The following is a 21,804-nucleotide window of genomic DNA, read 5'->3' as shown; positions in this document are numbered from 1 at the left end:
CTGTTACCATCATTCTCTATAACTGGGATAGATGGACGGATGGATGATGTGGGCAAAGCATCAGATACAAGATTACCATTTCAAATGTATATTTATAAGCAGAGACTGTGAAGGAGGTGATACCGGTATATGGACTTGCCCAAACTTCGGGTTAAGATATCGGTGAACTAATCAGCAGACAGTGTGACACCGACAAGGAACCTACTTGAGTGCGAGGTTGAAAATACAATATCTAGTTTGGACCACTTGAAACCAATGGTACCAGCAATGGCAAGGGGAAATAATCTGCTGCTAATGACTCTCCATGCAAATACAAGAACAGAAAATGAATGATTGGGAAGTGCAGAGAGCAACACTCTATGGAATGTATTTGGTACACTTCACAAAACTGAGCTCACAGATATTCATAAAATGTTAAAAATAAAACAAAATGTGCCAAAGTGATCACAAATATTTCACCTGTAAGATCACGGACAAACCCCTTGAGAGTTGTAAAGCATTCAAATTGCTGGAAAGAGGCATGCACTTGAATATGAACCAATCTGGCATGCAGTTTATTGTGAAACTGGTTATTCTTCAATGAATAGCTACAGATGGTGAGTGAATATGTTTTACAACCAAGGAAAAGAAAAAAAAAATTCTGAGGCTGAATTTGTCCGGTGGTTCCAGGTGGTTTCACACACTTTCCAGTAGGGGATAGTTTGCTCTACAATGGTGTGATTTTTATACACAGAGCAACAGTTTTTGTCTCCACATTACACCAGTATAGTTATGTACATATTCTGTAACCCAGCTGTTTGTTGTGGACGTTTTATAACTCCAGAGGAGTTTGTCCCCCGATCTTGCTCAAGTGATATTTTGTGATCATTTTTAATTTGCTCCTCATGGTGGAAGTCAAAGGGTTTATTTCAAACATCTTGTGAACGTTTATGAGCTACTTTGTGTGAAATGTATCAAACCCATTCCATAGAATGTTGCTCTCTGCATCTCCTGTACATTCAATTTTTATCATTCTCATACGCACATGGTGAGTCGTTAGCAGCTAATATTTTGCTCTCGTCACTGTTAGTACTGACACCATCAAATGGTCCTAACTAGGCCTCACAAGAAGTAGATTCCTTATAAGGGAGAGTAATACATTGCCAAGCATTGTGTGCAACAACAATATCTCATCGATTATATCCCTACTACAACAGGATCCCAGAAAACAAAAGCAGAAAACAAGTGGTTAAAAAGACATTGGAGTTACTATAACTAAAAACAGTGAAGCTAAGAATGGAGAATGGAAATCAGATCCAATGATTTTGAAGCAAAAGAGTATATAGGAACTGAAATACAGGAAAATTCAGGACTGGATATGGAAATCAGCAGAGTATAACTCAGTTGTTTCATGATGATGATGATGATGATGATGACGACAACGCTTGTTGTTTAAAGCGGCCTAACATCTAGGTCATCGGCCCCTAATGGTATGAAATGAAATGACAAATTAAAAGCCCAAAAACATCCACTGACCACAATTCAAAACGTGAGGACGAAGAATGCATGGATGGATGGATGGATGGATGTATATGAATTTAAAACGATCAGTGGAACCGACCCACAGTGCCTCACATGCACAGAAGCTGGCGTAGAACAATAGAATTACTGACCAAGGGACTCTTTCTATAGCACCATACTGAATTGATGATACTTGCAGTCAAAAGGGGTCCAAAATCCAAGTCAGCGGCCCCTCACAATGGTACTTATTGCTAGAAAAGTAGAACCATGGTATTTGTCATGTTGCGGTACTAATCAAGAGTAGCACAGACTCGTGGTATTCCATACATTATGGTACTACTCACAGGTAAGGAAATTCACACATGTATTACAGACCCACGCTGTTTTGCACATTGCGGCGCCATTTACAGGCGACACAAACCTATGGTGTTCATTACATAAGGGCACAGCGACTCGTACTATCCCGTGGTGTTCCTCATATAGTGGGTACTAATTACAGGCAAGCCAGAACCATGGGTTCCCTCATCCCATGGTGTCGCTCATATAGTGCTACTAATCACAGGTACTATAAAAGCCATCAAGCCCTCGTTTGTTATTAATCACAAACCTATTTGGTACCCAACATAGTGGTACTATGCGCAAGTAAAAGTGAACCATGGTGTTCCCCGTGTGGTGGTACTAATGACAAGTAGTTTCATGGTTCTAATTTGATCATCCCTTGGTCACCCTTTTTAGTCACCTCTTAAGACAGGCAGAGGATACCGTGGGTGAATTCTTCGTCTGCGTCCCCCACCCACAGGGGGGAAAGTTGTTTCCTATCACAGAATTTGCAATACACCATGCAACAAAGATGTACCAGTTTAGGCTAAAGCATTAATGTATACAAAGGATATTACACTGTAATATTTGCAGCCAAGAACTGGCCAGTGACAAAGAAGGGTGAAAATCAAATTCAACTCTTTTGCTACAGCAGTTGGCATTTGTTGACTCAAATCAATGTAGTGTGGGTTAAGAACAGTATGAGACAACAGGACCTGGACTGGAAAAATTTGATAGGTGAGGTGTGGCGATGACACAGATAAAATGGAGTGATACCACGTGTGCTCCTGCCCAGTTACATCGCATAAGGGGAAATGGTGATGATGTCATCTTCTAAGATGTATGAAGAAAGCAGGAGATAAAATTATAAAGGATGATTTCTAAGTTATTCACTGAATACTCACGTCTTAATTTTTTGACATCTGGCAGTAATTTGGTAAGTAGAACTTCAGATGTTTCTTCAGTTTTTAAAGTACCTTCCAGATTGCAAACTGAATCTTGAGCAAGTCTCAACCGACGGTCAGCATCAAGACGTGCAGAAACTTCTAGGCGTAATTCATTTTCAGTCAAATCTTTCTGCGTTATTAAATCCTAGAAATAAATAACAATATAACTTGCAAAGCTCTCACAAGACTTCAATATTTATTCATAAGACATTTCCATCCTTCCCATATACAACTGATATATTTCTTTCCAGGTGGCCCAAGATATCTTATCAAAACTGTTCTATGATAACAGAATAAAATTCAATCCTTAGATTCAGAACTTTTTTCTTATTTTCCATAAGTGTCAAGTGTTCAGATCTTACATAAATAACTTTCATGATATGCTTCTCAAGATTAAAAAAAAAAAGAGCTGAGAAGTGGGAGTACAAGCTTTCAAAAATTCTCAGCTGGTCTTCAAAGACTTGAGCGACAAAACAGAGATGAACAGTAGTTTAAAATTTCAGAGACAGTACTAGGCAACAGATGGCACTGAACCTTTATTGAAGTAGTGGTACAATATACATGATCACAAAAAAGAGTAGCAGGACAATTATGTACGGACTCTTAGTATGCAGTCTGGTCATCCTCGAAAGTATGTAGCATATCTTGTGCTGCAATACACTCTGCAACACGGTCTGGCATAGAGTCTAGCAGATGTCGGACATTATCCAGGGGCAGACGGACCCACAATTGTTGGATGGCGTATTCTAAATCCTGGATAGTGTGGCACGGTAGTAGGTCATGTTTCAACCGGTCCAATACAGGCTCTACTGAGGACATGTCAGGGAAACGGATAGGCCATGATGAGAGAGGCAGTCCTGGGCAACCTGATCCATGTGCAGATGGGCATTATCTTGCTGGAATATCATATCTGGAATCCCAGCCAGAAATGGGAGCAGATGGGGACAAAGGAGCTCATCCATATACCAATGGGGCATCAAAGTTCCACATAATACTACAAGAACAGATCAGCTATCATAGGCTATGGCTTCCCAGGCTGTAATGTCTGATGTGGGAGTGTACAGTTCAATAGTGTAGTTGGGATTGTGGCATTCACCAGGGGCCTCTACAACCAGTGGCACTCATCAATAAACACCGTATGTTGCCAAGTCTGTGGTGTTCAACCTTGCTCGGGACAGACACTACAGATGGAGCCACCGCTGTTGGAGAGTTAATGACAGCACACACAACAGGCGCTGGGTTCGTAAATTTGCCTCTGAAAGGCATCTGGAAATGGTTTTTGGACATACACTGACCAGTATTGTGGACAGGGCCGCAATGCCTGATGCATGATCTGTTAACCCAATCAATTGGTCACCCTCATGCATACTAAGCGGTCCTCAATGTCGACGCAAATTAGGTTATGTGTATAACCGATAACAATGTTTCATGTACTGTAAGTTAGGTTACATTTTATTGCTTGTAAATCATTTTCCACATATTCTATGTCATTCAGGAAACTTCTGGTTAAGGTTAATGTCCTTATCACTTAAAAATAATTGTCCATGTTTTCCAACTTGTTCAGGAAATCCACCAGTTATGTGTGTGTGTTAATATATAATGTAAGTGAACTCCGGAATCTCCTTGTAAAATGGACATGTGGTATATTATTCTATGTAGGTGTTTCTAGATATCCTTAGGTTATGTGCCACTGTGCCATGTGAAGTGAATATCATATTTATTAAGATTACATATTTAAAAAAAAAAAAAATGACAATTCCTACAATGCCAAACATCTAGTTCACAGGAGTATCTTTCAACAATTCTTGTGTCCAGTGTGAAGCTGAAGTGAACAAAACTTATTGGATACTTTTCTACTCCTGTGTTCCCAGTCTTTTATCACTTGTATTAACCTGAGCCCTGTGTCTCCCAAAATTAATTTTTTTCTTTTGTAGTACCTTGTATATCACTGTTCCAATACTTAGCAAGAAAAGCTTAATCAAATTCCCTTAAACAAGTGATATCCTCATTGCAAACATCACACAATAGCTTGGCCTCGCCCTTTAAGGTATTCGATATCTTGGCCTCCAGCATGGACCACTCAGTAGTACTTACCGCCAACCCTTTCCCCATATCTTTGTTTGACCATCTTAAGGAACTCCATTGGACCATATGACTTATTGCCAAATTTAGGAAGTTCAATTTCATTCGCCACTTCTGTTTGTTGACCCATCTCAACGACATTAAGCCCACCTAACTTTAATTTATTTACTTCACCATCAAGCTTATTAGTTTTTTCTCTAGTTTTCATAATTTCAAAATCAATGTAAGTTTCAACCCCTTCTTGAATTGTCTTATCTATATTGGATTTAACACTCCTTACTTTCTCTTCAATTACATTCTTTAACTTATTTTATCATTTCTCATCAGTATATTGTGAACTTCAACCGAGTTGTCTGGAATTCTACTTTCTTCTCTAAAGCTTCTTATCTCACTCTTATTTCACCTATATTTTCTAGCTTCTCCTCTATATCGCTTAACCTCCTTTCAGTGTCAGCCTTGAGGTTCTTTAACACCTTACTAAGACAAGGAAAATCTTTCCTCTGTTTTTCTGGTTAGCAATTTTCCCAAATTATGCATCTCCTCCTGCTGATTCTTCCCTTGATCACTAATTTCCTTTCTCAAAATCCTTGGTTTGAACACTGATACTACTGATTTCACCATTTAAATCCTCAGTTTGATTACTAATACTACTCATCTTCCCACTAAATTCCTTCCCCTGACTATTAATTCTCCCACTTAAATCCTCAGTTTGATTACTGATACTATTAATTTTATCACTCAATATAACCAACTAATCTAGTAACAACTTCATCATATCTCCACCCCCATATTATTTAGACCTTTACCACTAGTCTTTCCCTTTTTTTTTCCCCTCCACTACAATCCCATATACTGTTTTGGGAGACAAATTTTCCAACTGACTACTATTTCCCTTTCCTCCCTCCATCGCTCCAGATTCGGAACAGTTTCTTAAATACTTCACTCTGAAAACTAACTATACATTGTACACTTGCGTTTATGCTTTCACTAATTCTACTTTCACTGGTTGATACCTGATCCTTACTTGACGACATTACTCTTTGCTGTATTCTTCTACCTCTTAGTTTCAAAATATCAGGTTCAATGCAACTCCTCCTCATATCCTTTAAATGTAATAACTTCTACAGAAGTGTACCTAGTTCCCCTGTGCACAACTACATTATAAAGCAAATATGGACCTCATTCAAGCCACATGTTGATGTGCCAATTGTAACCTTTTGATGCTTACTTCAAATTTAAAGGTAATTGCAACTCTTTTGAATCAGCACTTAATATCTCTCTACATGAAGGGCATTAATTGTAAGAAAATGAAACATACAACTATTTATTGTGAATGAACTAACGCTAAGCCCCCTACCCCCTTATGATTAAGTTCAGCAAACATATCACCAAAAAAGTTGGGCACCACTGCATTATATCATTATGGAAATAAATAAATCATAGAATTATACCTATCATGAGCAATCTTCTTCTCCCAGAGTCTCCAAATTTGCTTATAACCTTACATGACACTATTTAAACCATGAAAATGAATCTGAGTAGCATGCCAGTATTTTCACTCCACAAATAAAAGGTCTCATGAGTCAGACTATAGAAATGAGTAAGACATACTAATCACCCCTACCACCCACATTATCAGCCATACTTGAAATATACAAATAAACCTGCTTCTCCCATCTTGCTTCATCTTACAACAACATAAAGTATCAATACATTCACATTATAAACACTTACACTGCACAAAATGCACACAAATTACACTCCTAATATCTTAATTTATAATAATATAAGAAATGTATTTTAACTCAACCTATTCAATACAATACAAGATGTTACTTTAATACTTTAATACTTTATTAATGATAATACCATTTTACATAACAGTAGAGAAGAATAAACAAAACAAAACACACTAAAAAGAAAGTTCAATGGAGTATAAGTAGAAAAATATGTACAGATATATACACAGGTTATATTACAAGTAATCACAGGAAAGTAATAGTCAATTCTGGAGATTATGTAAGTGATTTCTCAATTTTGACAATGAGCAGTTAAATATATCAATATCCACTTTGTTTAGAGATCTTGACATTCGTTCAATTGGCTCATTGAATGCGTAGTTAGTTCTATGCCAATTTGTAGACAATATATTCTTGAACCTTGTGCGTCTGTCTGGTACATGTACATTAATTTTTGCAACGAGTTGTCGACAATTCACCAAGGAATGAAGCAATTTAAAAATGAAGAGTGTATCCAATAATTCACGGCGTTGTGACAGGCTATGCAGATTTAAGGACTGTTGTAGAGATGTATAATCAACATTATCATATGAGAATCCTGCTCTAAATGAATATAAACAAAGAAATTTATGTTGTACTGAATCTAACCTATGGATAGGGGTCTGATGATAAGGGTTCCAAACAGGTGTACAGTATTCTAGTATAGGGCGTACCATAGACACATACAGCAATCGATAGGTAGCTAAGTTTGAAAATTCTCTAGAATATCTAGTAATGCAAAACAATCTTTGAAATGCTTTCTTACAAATATTTTCAATATGTTCATTAAACGACAGGTTATAACTGAATAAAACACCAAGGTCATTAACTTGTGAAACAGAAGTCAGAATGTTGTTATTACTAAATTTGTACTGAAATGATATTTTCTTCTTGTTTTAAAAAAATTGTATTATTTTACATTTCTCATGATTAAGTTTCAACCCATTTTGAATACAGTACTTTTCCAGATGATGTAAATCTTCTTAAAGTTTTAAACAATCAAGTGGACAATTAATTTGCATAATTTTTTTTGCATCGTCAGCAAACAAAAGCAATTCAAGAATTCTTAAGTATATTTTTAATGTCATTTATGTAGAGAGTAAAAAGTAAGGGCGCAAGGTGAGACCTTGAGGAACTCCACTGGTAACAATAATAGGCGCAGAAAAATGATTCCTTATTTTAACAATCTGCAGGCGATTTTTAAGATACGATTCAAACCATGAGAGGAGAGGCCCATTAATTCCGTAGCCTGTTAGTTTTTTCAACAAGATATCGTGCAAGATGTTAACATATTAGTTAAACATCGTTAAAAATCGTTGAGACATGTTTCGCCCCTTCTGTGGGGCATCAGCAATCATATCAAATACCTCAAAATTCTGCCAGACGTCTGGTTGGAAATTATAAAAATATGTTACATGAGTGAATACATTAAAAAACATTTACAAGATCTTATCATTAACAAAATATCAAAATTAATTTAAAAAATGTTACACTAGTGAACACGTTGGTGAATTTTCACTCAAAACAAGGCCATTAAATGTACAGTATTGACAATCATGGTAGTTAAAGTCTTATTTGGTGCTAAGTTCGAAGACAGTTTAAAATTTATATACAAATGTTGAGAATGAATGCAGAATACATATAATTGCAATTTAATGTATGCGTATTTTACATTGTTAAATAATATGGAAAAGCACTCCAAATTTGTATTAATTTCCATGAAAAAAAAATTTCGGACCTCAATATTACGGTCCTGGTGCAGTCTAATCAGAAATGGCTTCAAGATGTGAAATTTTGTATGTGATTTATGACCAGCTCATGTAAAAATGTTGCATTACGTTGTAATTCAACTTGGATGTTTATGTTGACTAATTATATTTTAGACTCAAACAAAATAGTTCGTCAAAGTATCCATGGGCAAATCACCTCCGTTGGACACTCTCTATGAAGAGGGAGTGCCTTGTGCATGTAAACAACAGTTGATATTTGATTCAAAACAAACCATGTTGAAAAAAGTAAAAATAATGGCTTGAATGACGGCGGTTGAAATGTCGTTAAATCTTCCCAATTGACTAGTGTTTTTAAGTTTCTCCATGTGTTTATGTTGTTGAAATATGGGATTTCAGTTTTATTGGTTGAATGGGCGACAGTTGAAACGTTGTCCGATGTAATTAATGTTGAGCTGTCTTACGTATGTGAAAATCTGAAAGGAAGGGCAAGTCCTTAATTAGTTGAGTGAAATGACGGGAAAAGAGAAAGAATGAATGCGTTGGAGAATTGAGACTGTGAAGTTAAAACTTACCTTAAGTGTTGTTGGGCTGTTACCTTATTGCTAAGAGGTTTGTAAAGCACTGGCTGTCATTAACCTCTTGGGTGCTTGAAGAGGTTGTTTTGAGGACGTCAACTAATTTTTTGTCTTTCAGATTTAACTTGTTGAACGAAATTATTAATTGTTCATAAAGAGGGCTTTGGTTGTCTGTTGGATCATTTAAGTTTTTATTACTGTTGTATTTTTGGTCCAAGAAAATGTACAAATTTTCGAACTCTGTCATGAGTCTGCCTTTATCTAGTCTTTTTAAAATTTGGAGATCTTGTTTGATTGTGGTGAAACTGTGTCCTGTGTCCTTCATATGGATGCTCGTTGCTGAGTGTTTGTTGTGTTTCTGGGCATTAAAAAGTTCTGCATATCTAGTTGTAAAGATTCTTCCGGTTTGACCAATGTACAAACTATTGCACTCAGCGCATTTCAGTCTGTAAATGCCGGAACACGAAAATTTATTGTTGTCCGAGTTTATCTTGTTGTGGTTGAAGAATAACTTTTGATTTGAATTTTGGGTCTTAAAGGCTATCTTAATATCATATTTCCTTAAAGGGGTAGCGATTTGATGTATGATGGGATTAGTATAGGTAAAGGTTGCGTACTTTGATTTGTTTCTTTCCATTGGGGAGAGGTTCGTGGTCAATTTTTGTAGTAAATTTTCGGGTTCCGGCATTTACAGACTGAAATGCGCTGAGTGCAATAGAGCCATCGGGATGAGGAAACGAGTTTACTTTAGTTGAGAAACATTCGCGGTTGTTGCTATTTATACAGCAGGCGAGATCATTAACAAAGTGGTCGTTTAATATCTCGTAACTCGGGTCAATATAGGTATATATTTGGAGAGAAGCAAGTTTAAAACGTGATAAAAGCTATCCAATTAAAACGTTTGTTTTACTCGCCAACGTACCTAACAAATAATAATAATAATTTTATGTTCCCACATACTTGAAATGATTTTCAAAGATGCCAAACAAAACATACGGTACTATACTATATACAGCCTATGCTTTAATAAAAAAAGAGACAATGAACGTATGAAATTAAACATTATGATAACAAAACGCATTACCACTACACCTGTAGATATCCATAAATGCAGTATATTTTCCTGTTATTTATTTTAATTTTTTCCGTCGAACTTTTGGCACTATTAGGACGATAATATACCTAACCTAAACAATGTGGCCTGTCTTATCTCATGGACAGCTGTTTACACAAATCACGATGTGATAAATGTAGAGAACAAGCATGAAATATACTTAAAAATAAGACTCTATAGTTGGGAACGAAATTATTTTTAAAAGGTTAAAAAAGATGGGACCTCGAATGTTCTTGATTGCAGTGCATGGCTCAAAGAGAATGAAGCATGGCTGACGCGAATGGAGAGAGATAGCAGTGAAGATGACGTCACTTCGAATGCAGACACGCTGCGCCGGTAGCAAGGCAGGGAAGTTGGCGGCGCAAGGCGATAATTGAAATGAAAGCAGTGATCAGGTTTACTGTGTGCTAGGCCTACTGCTGAACTGACAAAGACAAATGACCGGCCATTAAGTTCTTTTGTATCAATATTTAATTATATGATAACACGATACCCTTATCCCTTTCTTCCACGGGATAGAGTATGAAGTGAGACGAATCTTCGTAGCGAGTTTTTACGGCCGTATGCTCTTCCTGACGTCAGCCTCACCGGAGGAATTAATGAGACGTAACAAATGACAATGACGTAATATGAGTATCTAAAACAGACTTTTATACGTACCATTATTCTCTTTTTACATTTAGAAATACTGCCTTCCAACGAAAATAGCCAGTATAACTTAAATACATTTTAAGTTTGTTAAATAATAGTATGTATAGGATGTTTACACGTACAATTTATAGCTCTTTATAACCTAGAAGTCATGTATTCACTGCACAAAATTTTGTGGTTATCGCATATTGGACCCCCCTTACTATTTTTGGCTGTAAAAGTGGGGGGGAAAAGGGGGTCTAATACACGAGTAAATACAGTAATATAAGGAAAGATCTTCATGGGGGTAATCACATAAATATGATTGTAAATAAAGGGTACAGATCTCTGCACATGGTTATGAGGGTATTTAGGGGTTATAGTAAGGATGTAAGGAGAGGGCATATAAGTCTCTGGTAAAACCCCAACTAGAGTATGGTTCCAGTATATGAGACGCTCACCAGGATTACTTGATTCAAGAACTGGAAAAAATCAAAAGAAAAGCAGCTCGATTTGTTCTGGGTGATTTCCAACAAAAGAGTAGCGTTAAAAAAATGATGAAAAAAGTTGGACTGGGAAGACTTGGGAGAAAGGGGACGTGCTACCCGACTAAGTAGTATGTTGGTATGATATAGATGTTGATTCCCATAGCGAACCTGAAATATTTGTCCCGAATGAGTAAATTTATAATACCAATATAAATGGTCCATTATTGGACATCATACATTTTCCAGCTAACTCATTCCTGGTTGCCAGCATTTTGCCCTTGCGTGCTAAGTTGAGCTCATCAGCTGGTACTTAGCACACCCACCAAGACGCACGGCTAGTGCATACCGTGGAGGCCACTGCGTAGGCTACTTGGATCCACCGGCAGTGCCAATGCACTATGAGAGACTTTGTCTCATTACCAAAAGTTGATGCCTGCTTGGCCATCAGATGATATAGATGTTGATTCCCATAGGGAACCTGAAATATTTGTCCTGGCACTGCAGGTGGATCCAAGCAGCCTACGCAGTGGCCTCCACGGTATGCTATAGCCATGTGTCTTGGTGGGTGTGCTATGTACCAACTGATAAGCCCAACTTAGCACACAGGGACAAAACGCTGGCAATCAGGAATGAGTTAGCTGGAAAATTTATAATGTAGAATGACGGACCATTTATATTGGTATTATGAGTGGTATCTTCCGAGCTGTCAGTGGAGAGATGGCGTGGGAGAACATCAGTAGACGAATAAGACTGAGTGGTGTCTTTAAAAGTACGAAAGATCACAATATGAAGGTAACGTTGGAATTCAAGAGGACAAATTGGGGCAAATAATTGTTTATAGGAAGGAGAGTTAGGGATTGAAATAACTTACCAAGGGTGACGTTCAATGAATTTCCAATTTCTTTTTTTTGCTAGTTGTTTTACGTCACACCAACGCAGATAGGTCTTACGGTGACGATGGGACAAGAAAAGGCTAGGAGTGGGAAGGAAGCAGCCGTGGCCTTAATTAAGGTACAGCCCCAGCATTTGCGTGATGTGAAAATGGGAAACCACGGAAAACCATTTTCAGGGCTGCCGACAGTGGGGTTCGAACCTACTATCTCCCGAATACTGGATACTGGCCGCACTTAAGCGACTGCAGCTATCGAGCTCGGTTCCAATTTCTTTGCAATCATTTAAGAAATGACTAGGAAAACAAGAGATAGGGAATCTGCCACCTGGGCGACTACCCTAAATGCAGATCAGTCGTGACTAATTGATAATTACAGTGGAGTTGTCATTTTTACAAGATCATGGATTCGAAACTTCATACTGTTGCAAGGAACCCACAGCTTGCCGATTCCACAGATTTCCAGGGGCTTCTACTCTTGCAAAATATCTGGAAGAGTCGTCCTCCCTATATAAGACATGAGAGACGAGATTGTGACGGTTCAGTGTAGGCTTAATTCTGCCTGCGAATGCGATGGTTCAGTGGAGTGCAGCTGATGACGATGTTGAAAGAGTGCTCTTAGTGCTGGGTGTAAAATGACTGAACAGCATAGCCGAGCAACAATGAAAGAAGATTGGTTTGAGTGTGCAAACTTCGTACCATGTAGAATTGCTGAGACTGTGCTGGCCATGCATAAACTGAGAAGTTGCTGCCACTATAGTTGTACAGTGAATTTGACTGTGAACTGCTCTGGAATGCAAGTGACAGTTGCAGAAGTTTATGTAGTGTAATTGCTTCAGCTTGTGTCAGATTGAGTAACTAGTGTGACTGAGTAGCAAGAACAAACAGAAAGTAATTGTGTCCGTGTAGTTGCTTAAGTAATTATTAGAATTAGTTAATACATATTAGTGTTTATGTTACCAGTTGTGTGTTCATTTATCCACCTGTCTACACATTTTAATATTGTTTCAAACATGTTGAAATATCTTGAAATTTAGTAGCCTGCTTTAATTTTCTGGATGGGCCCTTTATTTTATTATTGTTGCGTTAGCTAACCATTTAATCCGACCAAGAGTCCAGTCCTAAACAAGTCGGTTAAGAGGGTGTCCACTGTATTATTATAAATCCTTAGCATACTTACATTTAGGGATGACATCAACTGAGTAGACTGTTCAGAAATGATTTGTTTTTCCTCTTCTAATACTTTGGCTCGAAGCTCATTTTCCTCATACCTGAAACACATATCCTATATCAATATATTGTAGCATAGAAATAGGAAGGCAACAATAAAATGAACACGTTCAAAATACAATAAAATGAGCTCAATACATCTGTCATCAAATGGTTTATGCTCTCAGTTTCTGCAAAATTGTTCACTTGTTGAGTGACAGTATACGCAAAGTCCCCATGTTAATGACAAGAAGATGCTTAATGTTGAGATTCATCAGATAAGAACAACTGACAAGCACAAGTTTAAAATATATATATATATCCTAGAACACCTGTTCTAAACAAGGTCTAAATAATTACAGCTACTAGTACAAGATGAGGCAGGTGTTCAAATCATATATGTTTTAGATACACTACGTTTTCATTGAAATATATTCTCCAGGGTTTGGATGGCACGATTATGAAGGAGAGGAGTAAAAGAGATACTTTCACACTTTACACATTCGACAGTGTGGCAAAACTGAAATAATATTCATGGCAGAGCCAGACAGATCTGGGTTAATGTGAAGCTACACTCATGTTCATAAAAAGCAGAACACCTTGAAAGACTAGAGATAGGAAGTTCATATTCAAAGGATATGTTCATTAGTATGTCTACAGAAACGACCAGCATTTCATTCACCTAGGTTCAGCATGTGTCCTGTTGCCTAGTAGGCACTGGGTCCTCCATGGGCACTGAAAACAATTCCATGCGTGATGGCATCAACGCGTAACTTACTGTTCACATGAATGGTTTACCGATGAAAGGGATGAAATATTAGGGATAAAATTAGTTTGTGATAATATGAAGGAGGTGGGAGTTATAGGAACATACAGGCCTGTAAGAGAGGAAAGAGACATGGAAATCTTTGAGAAAATTATAGATTATACTCGTAAAAACAATAATAATGATATGGTAATAATTGGGGGAGATCTAAATTTGCCTGAAGTAGAATGGAATGGAGCTGCAAGTGAATCCCATGAACAGAAACTGGCAAATAAGTTAATTTGGGAGGGAGGATTTACACAAGTAGTACAAGAACCGACTCGTCTCAATAACTTACTAGATGTATTCTTGGTTAAACCAAGGGAAATTGTTGATAAAACTGAGGTAATTGAAGGAATAGGAGACCATAAGGCTGTAATAATGGATGTAAGACTCGTACCGAACGGAAGCTCACAGCTGCACGCCCCTAACCGCACGGTCAACTCACTCGGTTTTAGAGGTTTTGTAGAGAGCTTTCCACCCAGTTCTGTCTCGAGCCTGACCCCTGACACTGTGCCAGTCAACAGCCCTTCCTCTCAGATACTTCTGATGTTATTTTCCGAGATCATTCGTAATCGATCACAGGGTTTTGCACCAAGAACTATGGCTCCCCATACCCTGCATGGAAGTTCAGTTTCCTCCATCCTGATGATGTGCCCACATCACCAAAGCTGGGTTTCCTCAATTTTTTACTCTAATGACTGCATGTTGAACATAGTCCTGATTGTTGGGTTACGTACAGTATCTCTCTTTGTCTTTCCCTCAATTCTTTGAAGACAGTGCATTTCTGTCACTTGCAGTCCTCTCGTATACTGCATATTTAGGGCCCATGATCCACAGCTATACCTAAGTATCGGTATGTACGAGGAGTGTTCAAAAGGAAAGCAAACTTTTGCTATAACATCTTTATTGCTTATTGTACAACATTTTAAGCACCATCTCCCTCAAAGCAGTCTTCTCTACAATACACCATTCCCCATCGTTTCTTCCATTTTTGGAAAGCCTCCTGGAACTCACTTTCTGGGATGGCATGCATGTCCCTTGTCGCATTGTCCTGAATCTCTTCTATGGTTTGGAAATGACGTCCTATCAACATGGTTTTAAGTTTGGGAAACAGAAATAAGTCTGCTGGGGCTAAGTCCAGAGAATACACTGGATTGGGTGCTATGGGAGTGTGATGTTTTGCTAGAGAGCTACGAACAAGGAGTGACACATGAGCCGGTGCATTGTCATGATGCAACATCCAAGTCTGGTTTTCCCATGATTCAGGCATCTTTCTGCGCACAGCATCACTCAAACATGCTAGAATTCCCTGGTAAACTTCCTTATTTACCATCTGACCACGTGGTTGAAAATTCCTGAAGGACAGTGCCTTTGCAGTCAAAGACCACAACCAACATCACTTTGATCTTTGACCAACTCATGCATGCCTTTTTAATTTTTTTTTAATGAGGAGACCCTTTGCCCACCCACTGCGACTACTGCACCTCTGTTTCAATATCATAGCCATAAACCTACGTCTCACACATGTTATGATGTGTCTGTGACAGTTTTGCCAAGCTTGTAGCAAAATTTCACACACATTCATGTTCTTCAAGCTCTTTACATTGTAACTGTGGCACTAATCCGACGAACAGCTTGTGAACGTACTCACTTCAACGGTTATAGCTCTCCAACTAACGTTCAGAACGACGTGGCAAAAGGCAGCTTCTTGTCTAAACCTGCTGCTACGTGCGCTAAGTAGCCGCGGCATGCTCCGTCTGCCGGTTGGTCTGCTATTTCACAGGTTCGGTTTCATTTTGAACACCCTTTGTATATTGAGTTAAAAACAGTCAAAGTACACTGACTGAGCAAATGTCATGGGATAGCGGAGCACTGATGCGCAGGTGTGTTTTCTGCGCACCGCACCCCCCTGTGCCAGCGGCAGTTGTATAGGAGACCTTGTGAGTAGTGGCTGTGCATGTGACAGGAGTAACATGGAACGTCGTCATGACCTGACACCGTTCGAACGGGGTATGGTGGTCGGTGCCCGACGGATGGGAAGTGCAATTTTGGAGATGGTGCGGGAATTCGGCTTCACACGATCAACCGTGTCCAGGGTGTATTGTGAATGGTTGAATGCGGGTGTCACCATCCACAAAAGACGAATGACCGGCCGTCCAGCCACCCTCGATGACCGTGACCGGCGACATCTCAGACGGATTGTCAATAGTGACAGACGGGCAACCGTGCAACAGATCACGGCTCAATTCAACACAGGCCGTGCTATACACGTCTCCCAGTGGACAATCCGTAGGAACATGGGTTCTATGGGGTATGGGAGCCAGCGCCGCACACGGGTGCCACTGTTAACCCAACGTCATCGGGCACAACGATGCGCATTTGTTGCCAGTCACCAGGGATGGACACTGGAACAATGGCGTAACGTGATATGGTTGTACGAATCACGATTTCAACTGCACCATGCCGATGGGAGGCACTGTGTATGGCGCAGACTACATGAAGCGATGGATCCCGCCTGCCTCGAAGGTGTGGTCCAGGGCGCTGGTGTCTCTGTTATGGTCTGGGGTGCATTTTCCTGATATGGAATGGGCCCCCTAGTTGTTCTGGAAGAGTCTTTGAATGGTACATGGTATGTTGAGCTGCTCAGAGACCATCTCCACCCATTTTTGGCCTTCCAGCGCCCAGACGGTTTTGGGAAGTTTCAAGATGATAACGCGTCGCTACATTGCTCCCACGTCGCCCGGGAATGGTTCCAGGAACATGCAGCGAGGTCCAACAACTGCCATGGCCACCCAGGAGGCCCGATATGAACCCTATCAAGCACATCTGGGATCTTGATTTACTAGTTTCATTTCCGTATTGATAGTAAGTTAATTCTTACAATAATAAAAATTGTATTGATAAGGTGGAACCTTTTCTTGTCTATACATACATATCTGGGATGTCCTGGAACGCAGGCTCCATGCCATGGATCCTGCACCCACGAACAGACCAGCATTGGCGGCCGCTCTGCAAACGATTTGGTGTCAGCTGCGTCCAGAGGACTACCAGGGACTTGTCGACTCACTTCCATGACGTCTCATTGCAGTTCGCAGGGCCAGAGGAGGCCCCACATGCCATTAGGTGACTATCCCATGATATATGCTAAGTCAGTGTAGTCTTCTTACTGATTGCCTTCTTACCTATGAAAACTCAGCTGATGACATGGGAAAGGCAAATCTAGCATTTATTTCTGCATACATCTATCCTCACTGAAGCACTTGAAGTTCTGTACTTGTCCTATATGCTTACCGTTCAGGATGCTGGTATGTTGAACAGGCTTCCTTGATATCACCACTGACTTCATCTTCCCTGTGCTAATTATTATCCTTTTCTTCCGCATTTTCTGGTTCCAAATATTAAGATTGTAACTGGAGGCTTTCCTGTGACTTAGTGATTATGGCAACGTCATCAGCAAATGCAAGCTCAAAAAACATGACCTGTCTCATTATCCAATCCCAACATAAAGGAATTGGTGCGCATTTTACAATATTTGATGTTTTCATCCACAATAATGATGAATAAGTAGGGAGACAAGATGTCTCCTTGCCGAGCACCCGATGTCATGAGGAACTCTTTTGACTCCTAGTTTCCAGTTCTCACATAGTTTCTACAGTTCTCATAGAAACTCTGGAAGGCTTGAATTAAGTTCTGGCTAACATGCTTCTTCTCCAGTACCTTTCATACCTCACACCATGGAACCTTATTGAAGGCTTCTTTCAGATTGATGTAGCACACATGCACCACATAATCTTGATCAACAGTCTTCTCAGTTATCTGTCCGAGTGTGAAAATCAGATCCTGGGTACTTCTTCCCTGTAAAATAACACACTGTTCTTCTTCCAACTGTCTGTCAACTTCTCTTCCAAGTTTTATCTCCATTATTTGTGAATACATTTTCACTGGTACGCTCAATAGGGAAATGTCTTTATCATTTCGGTTATCTCCCTTCTAACTTCAATGAGGAGGAAATGACTTTTTCCTTTTTAAATAAGTCAACCTTATCAATACAACATACAATTGCAAAAATTACATATACATATTAAAATTAATAAAACAGGACATGTTTTGTCCTCTTAAAATCACTAAAAGGCACTAGGCTACTTGGGTTGAGTTCTTAAAAGTTCTTGAGGACAGTATTTTCTTTGAAATGTCTATAGAACGGGAGACAAGCAGATTCCAGGATACTATCCTCATTTTTCCATATTGAAAGTCAGTTAAAGGAGAACAATAAAACTTTGATTTCCACCTATTCAATACTTTAAAAGCAATTATAAAATTAGGATCTCATCCTTATTTTATTGCTAAATTATTAAAAACATAGGGCATGTTTTGTTCAATTTTTGAACATCTTCAGCTATACACATTTTTAACAAGGTTAAAACTGGTAACATTATTCTACAACTTGCACTTATTGTTTACTGCTAACAGATTTAATCATAATAATTATTAAAATTATTTTGAATATAAAACATTATATATTACGTCGTCTTATTAAAACAATATAACTACTGTATTTGTAGTGTTTGAAACTTTAAAAACTTGTTCTAATATTTGAAATACAATGTCACAAGTTAGTCATGTATAAATACATTTACAATCTGTTAAAGTTGTTGAATATCTTAAAATTATTTGTTGGAATACACATTAAAATCTTTTTGTTACTACTGGCGTGAGCTTTACCACACGTTGTACCTTATGGATATAAAATCTTAGTGCACTCTCAAAACAGCTGAGTTTAGGCGTGACTAACATTCTTTTCATCCGATACAGATGATTCTCATTCTAGCTAGGATCGCCCACTGTGTAGGCATAAATACAGTAAAGCTTGATTGCTAACTCGCTCTCAGAACTGTGTGAACTCAGGCTCAACTATGTATATTAGCAGTCTCATAATTGAACTTTTCATGAGGGCAGAAATAAGTCAGCAGATGGACAGGACGCTGAGCTAGGTGAAACTAGAACTGTGATTGGAAATAGCACTAGAAGTAGTAAGCTTCACGGGAGAAAGGAGGAAATAGCATAGAACTTTGCAATTCATTTTGCTAGGACAGAGGTGTGTGTGCGGTTTAGCACATTGGCTTAATTTAAAACTTTCAGTCAGATAAAATGACAGGCACAACGGTGCTATGTAAGAATAAAGGAATGTGCACACATAATAAATACGGACATTAATGCACTATTTCCTTTCAGTTACTATTAGACCGCATGTACATTCCTCAATAAGTGCTGATACACAACTGCGCATCCTAGACGTACGAGAGGCTGTAAGAGGACGATGGTTGCTGCCGGGAGAAGATGATCTAGGATCCAGCAGAAGCCTGGGGTCAACATAGTCGCGAAGGAGCCATCAGCCCAGGATCGACAATCAAGAAGACACAAGACCATGGGGAAGCCACTGGAGATGAACCGAAGACCCTGGACCAGTGACAGACCAGACGGTCTGACTTGTGATTTATGAGGGTCTACATGGCAGTAGTAATGGCCGCTGTGGTGACGTATCGCTATGTCTGGAGAGTTGAAGGGAAAGGAAGAGAACTGTTAGTGACGTCACTTGTTTGGGTTTCAAGTCGCTCCCCAAACCAGGCTGGAGGTCAACAGCCCGTGGCAGGGTGCTTTGAAACAAGGTTATCTTTGTCATTCGTAAGCTGCCAGAATCTCCACATTTTAATGATGTATTTCTATTACAAGTGGTCAAGATGCATGTATAATTTTGTGTGATGTCATTGTATTGTTACTTCGTCTGTATTTATGTTACACAGAGGTATTGCACGGGTATGAGAAGGGTGTCATATTCGTATCCCAGCTGGTGAGCTGCAACGTTTTTGTGTGTAGTTTTAAGTATTTAGTGGTTAATTTCAGTCCTGTAGTGCAATGTAAATATTTCCCTACAGTGGGTAACTGATAATTTAAGTAATGCGAAGTTATTCCTCCCTAATCTCATGTGCATTTTGTTTAAGATTAATTTCGTTATGAGTCATAACAAGTTGGTCCTCACCGAGACTCTACTCCAGTCAAATGAGAATTCTCGTTGGTGAAAGCCTAAAGAAGACTGATTAAGCCACTTGATGGCAGAATTGTTTGCACATGTTTTAATGTAATTAATTATTTAATGAATTATGTTTGCTTTGGATTTTGCATCCATCTTATGTTGCAATAAATTTTTATATTGTTTTAAAGTCATTTGTCCGACTCGTTGGCTGAATGGTCAGCGTACTGGCCTTCGGTTCAGAGGGTCCCGGGTTCGATTCCCGGCCGGGTCGGGGATTTTAATCGCTTCTGATTAATTCTTCTGGCTCGGGGACTGGGTGTATATGTCCGTCCCAACACTCTCCTCATCATATTCAGACAACATACTACACAACCAACCACCACAGAAACACGCAATAGTGCTTACATCCCTCCATAGAGGGTTGGCGTCAGGAAGGGCATCCGGCCGTAAAACAGGGCCAAATCCACATGTGTGACGCAGTTCGCACCCGCGACCCCACAGGTGTGGGAAAAGCGGTAGGAAAAGAAGAAGATTGTTTTAAAGTCATTTTCGCATACTCATAAATTATATCAGACAAAAACCCTAGGCATATCTCCTGTACCTCTTATTTTATATTTATAAGTCACACGAACACTTTACCACGGAAACAGCCGACTGAGCAGCTTGGTGCCAATGAGGACAGGATATTATGGTAAGCTATGTGCTAATATTTACGACCCATAAAGGTAGGTATTTCTATGATACTACAGTACTTCGATGCCTTCTCAGCATTCGCATCACGTATATTGGAGACTGTAGGGCACAGTATGATGTCATCACAAATTTAGAGTACCAAAATTGTTGGTCCGAAATTTTGAAGCATTATAACTTATAAATTTGAAAACATATAGGAACAAATTAATGCTTCAATTAAGGTTCTTAGGACACCAACTGCGATTTTTTAAACAGTCATTTTGTATTTAAAATAACACAGTGCAGAACATAGACTGTCATTGGAGAACCTCCCATTAGAAAATGAAACAGATGATGGACAGCGCATACCGTCGACTAAGTATTTGTTAGGCATAGATATCAAGAATAATTTAATAAAAAACCACCTGTTCAATACCTTCCACGTTTAATGTGGTTATTATCTACATGATTTTATGTACACTTATTTAGGTCAGGTACATGTTTCACCCATTATTTAGGGCATCTTCAGCCTGTATACAACCTTTAGGTCAAGGTTTGGGACCTTTTTAACCAATATAAACATACCAATATATACACTATATACAATATATACAAACATTAATGAACCCTTAAGATGGGTAACATAAGTTAATACAGTTAAGTTTTTTGGTCCTAATCTATCTAATATGAAAAATGTCCAAAACTAAAATGGATCTTCTTTTTGGTAAAGAGGATTACATATCGGGGTTTATGTGACCCCTATATCATATCATGTTCTTGACGTACCGTGTCTGTTGACAGGATGTGTCGTCAACAATAAGTGGAGATTTGAACTGATTGTTGATTGTAGGTTGGTCAACATTGAAAATATAAATTTAAATGTGTATTAACTTGGCAGTTCTATTCTGGTTAACTTAAAATGTTCAAAATAAAATGAAATGGATCTTCTTTTTTATCATAAGTCTTGAGAAAGGGTGATATTCAAACTGGGGCTTATTTGACCCACGATTTTCATTTTCGTGTTCTTGACGTA

At 38.8% G+C, this 21,804-nt stretch overlaps 1 protein-coding gene across 1 annotated transcript in view; it reads right to left on the bottom strand.

The window, feature by feature from the left end:
- LOC136864147 (pleckstrin homology domain-containing family D member 1) overlaps positions 1–21,804 on the bottom strand; it is a 315,900-nt gene that overhangs the window by 59,973 nt on the left and 234,123 nt on the right. The window contains exons 8-9 of the mRNA XM_067140786.2: positions 13,232–13,322; positions 2,724–2,910 (exon numbers count right to left, since the gene is read on the bottom strand). Of these exons, the coding sequence (XP_066996887.2) occupies positions 2,724–2,910; positions 13,232–13,322 (278 nt within the window). The remainder of the gene's footprint in view (positions 1–2,723; positions 2,911–13,231; positions 13,323–21,804) is intronic.

Source organism: Anabrus simplex, chromosome 2, assembly GCF_040414725.1.
Source record: "Anabrus simplex isolate iqAnaSimp1 chromosome 2, ASM4041472v1, whole genome shotgun sequence".
NCBI lineage: Eukaryota > Metazoa > Arthropoda > Insecta > Orthoptera > Tettigoniidae > Anabrus > Anabrus simplex.
The sequence above is the reverse complement of the archived record's forward strand: the minus strand, read 5'-3'. Positions and strand labels throughout refer to the sequence as shown.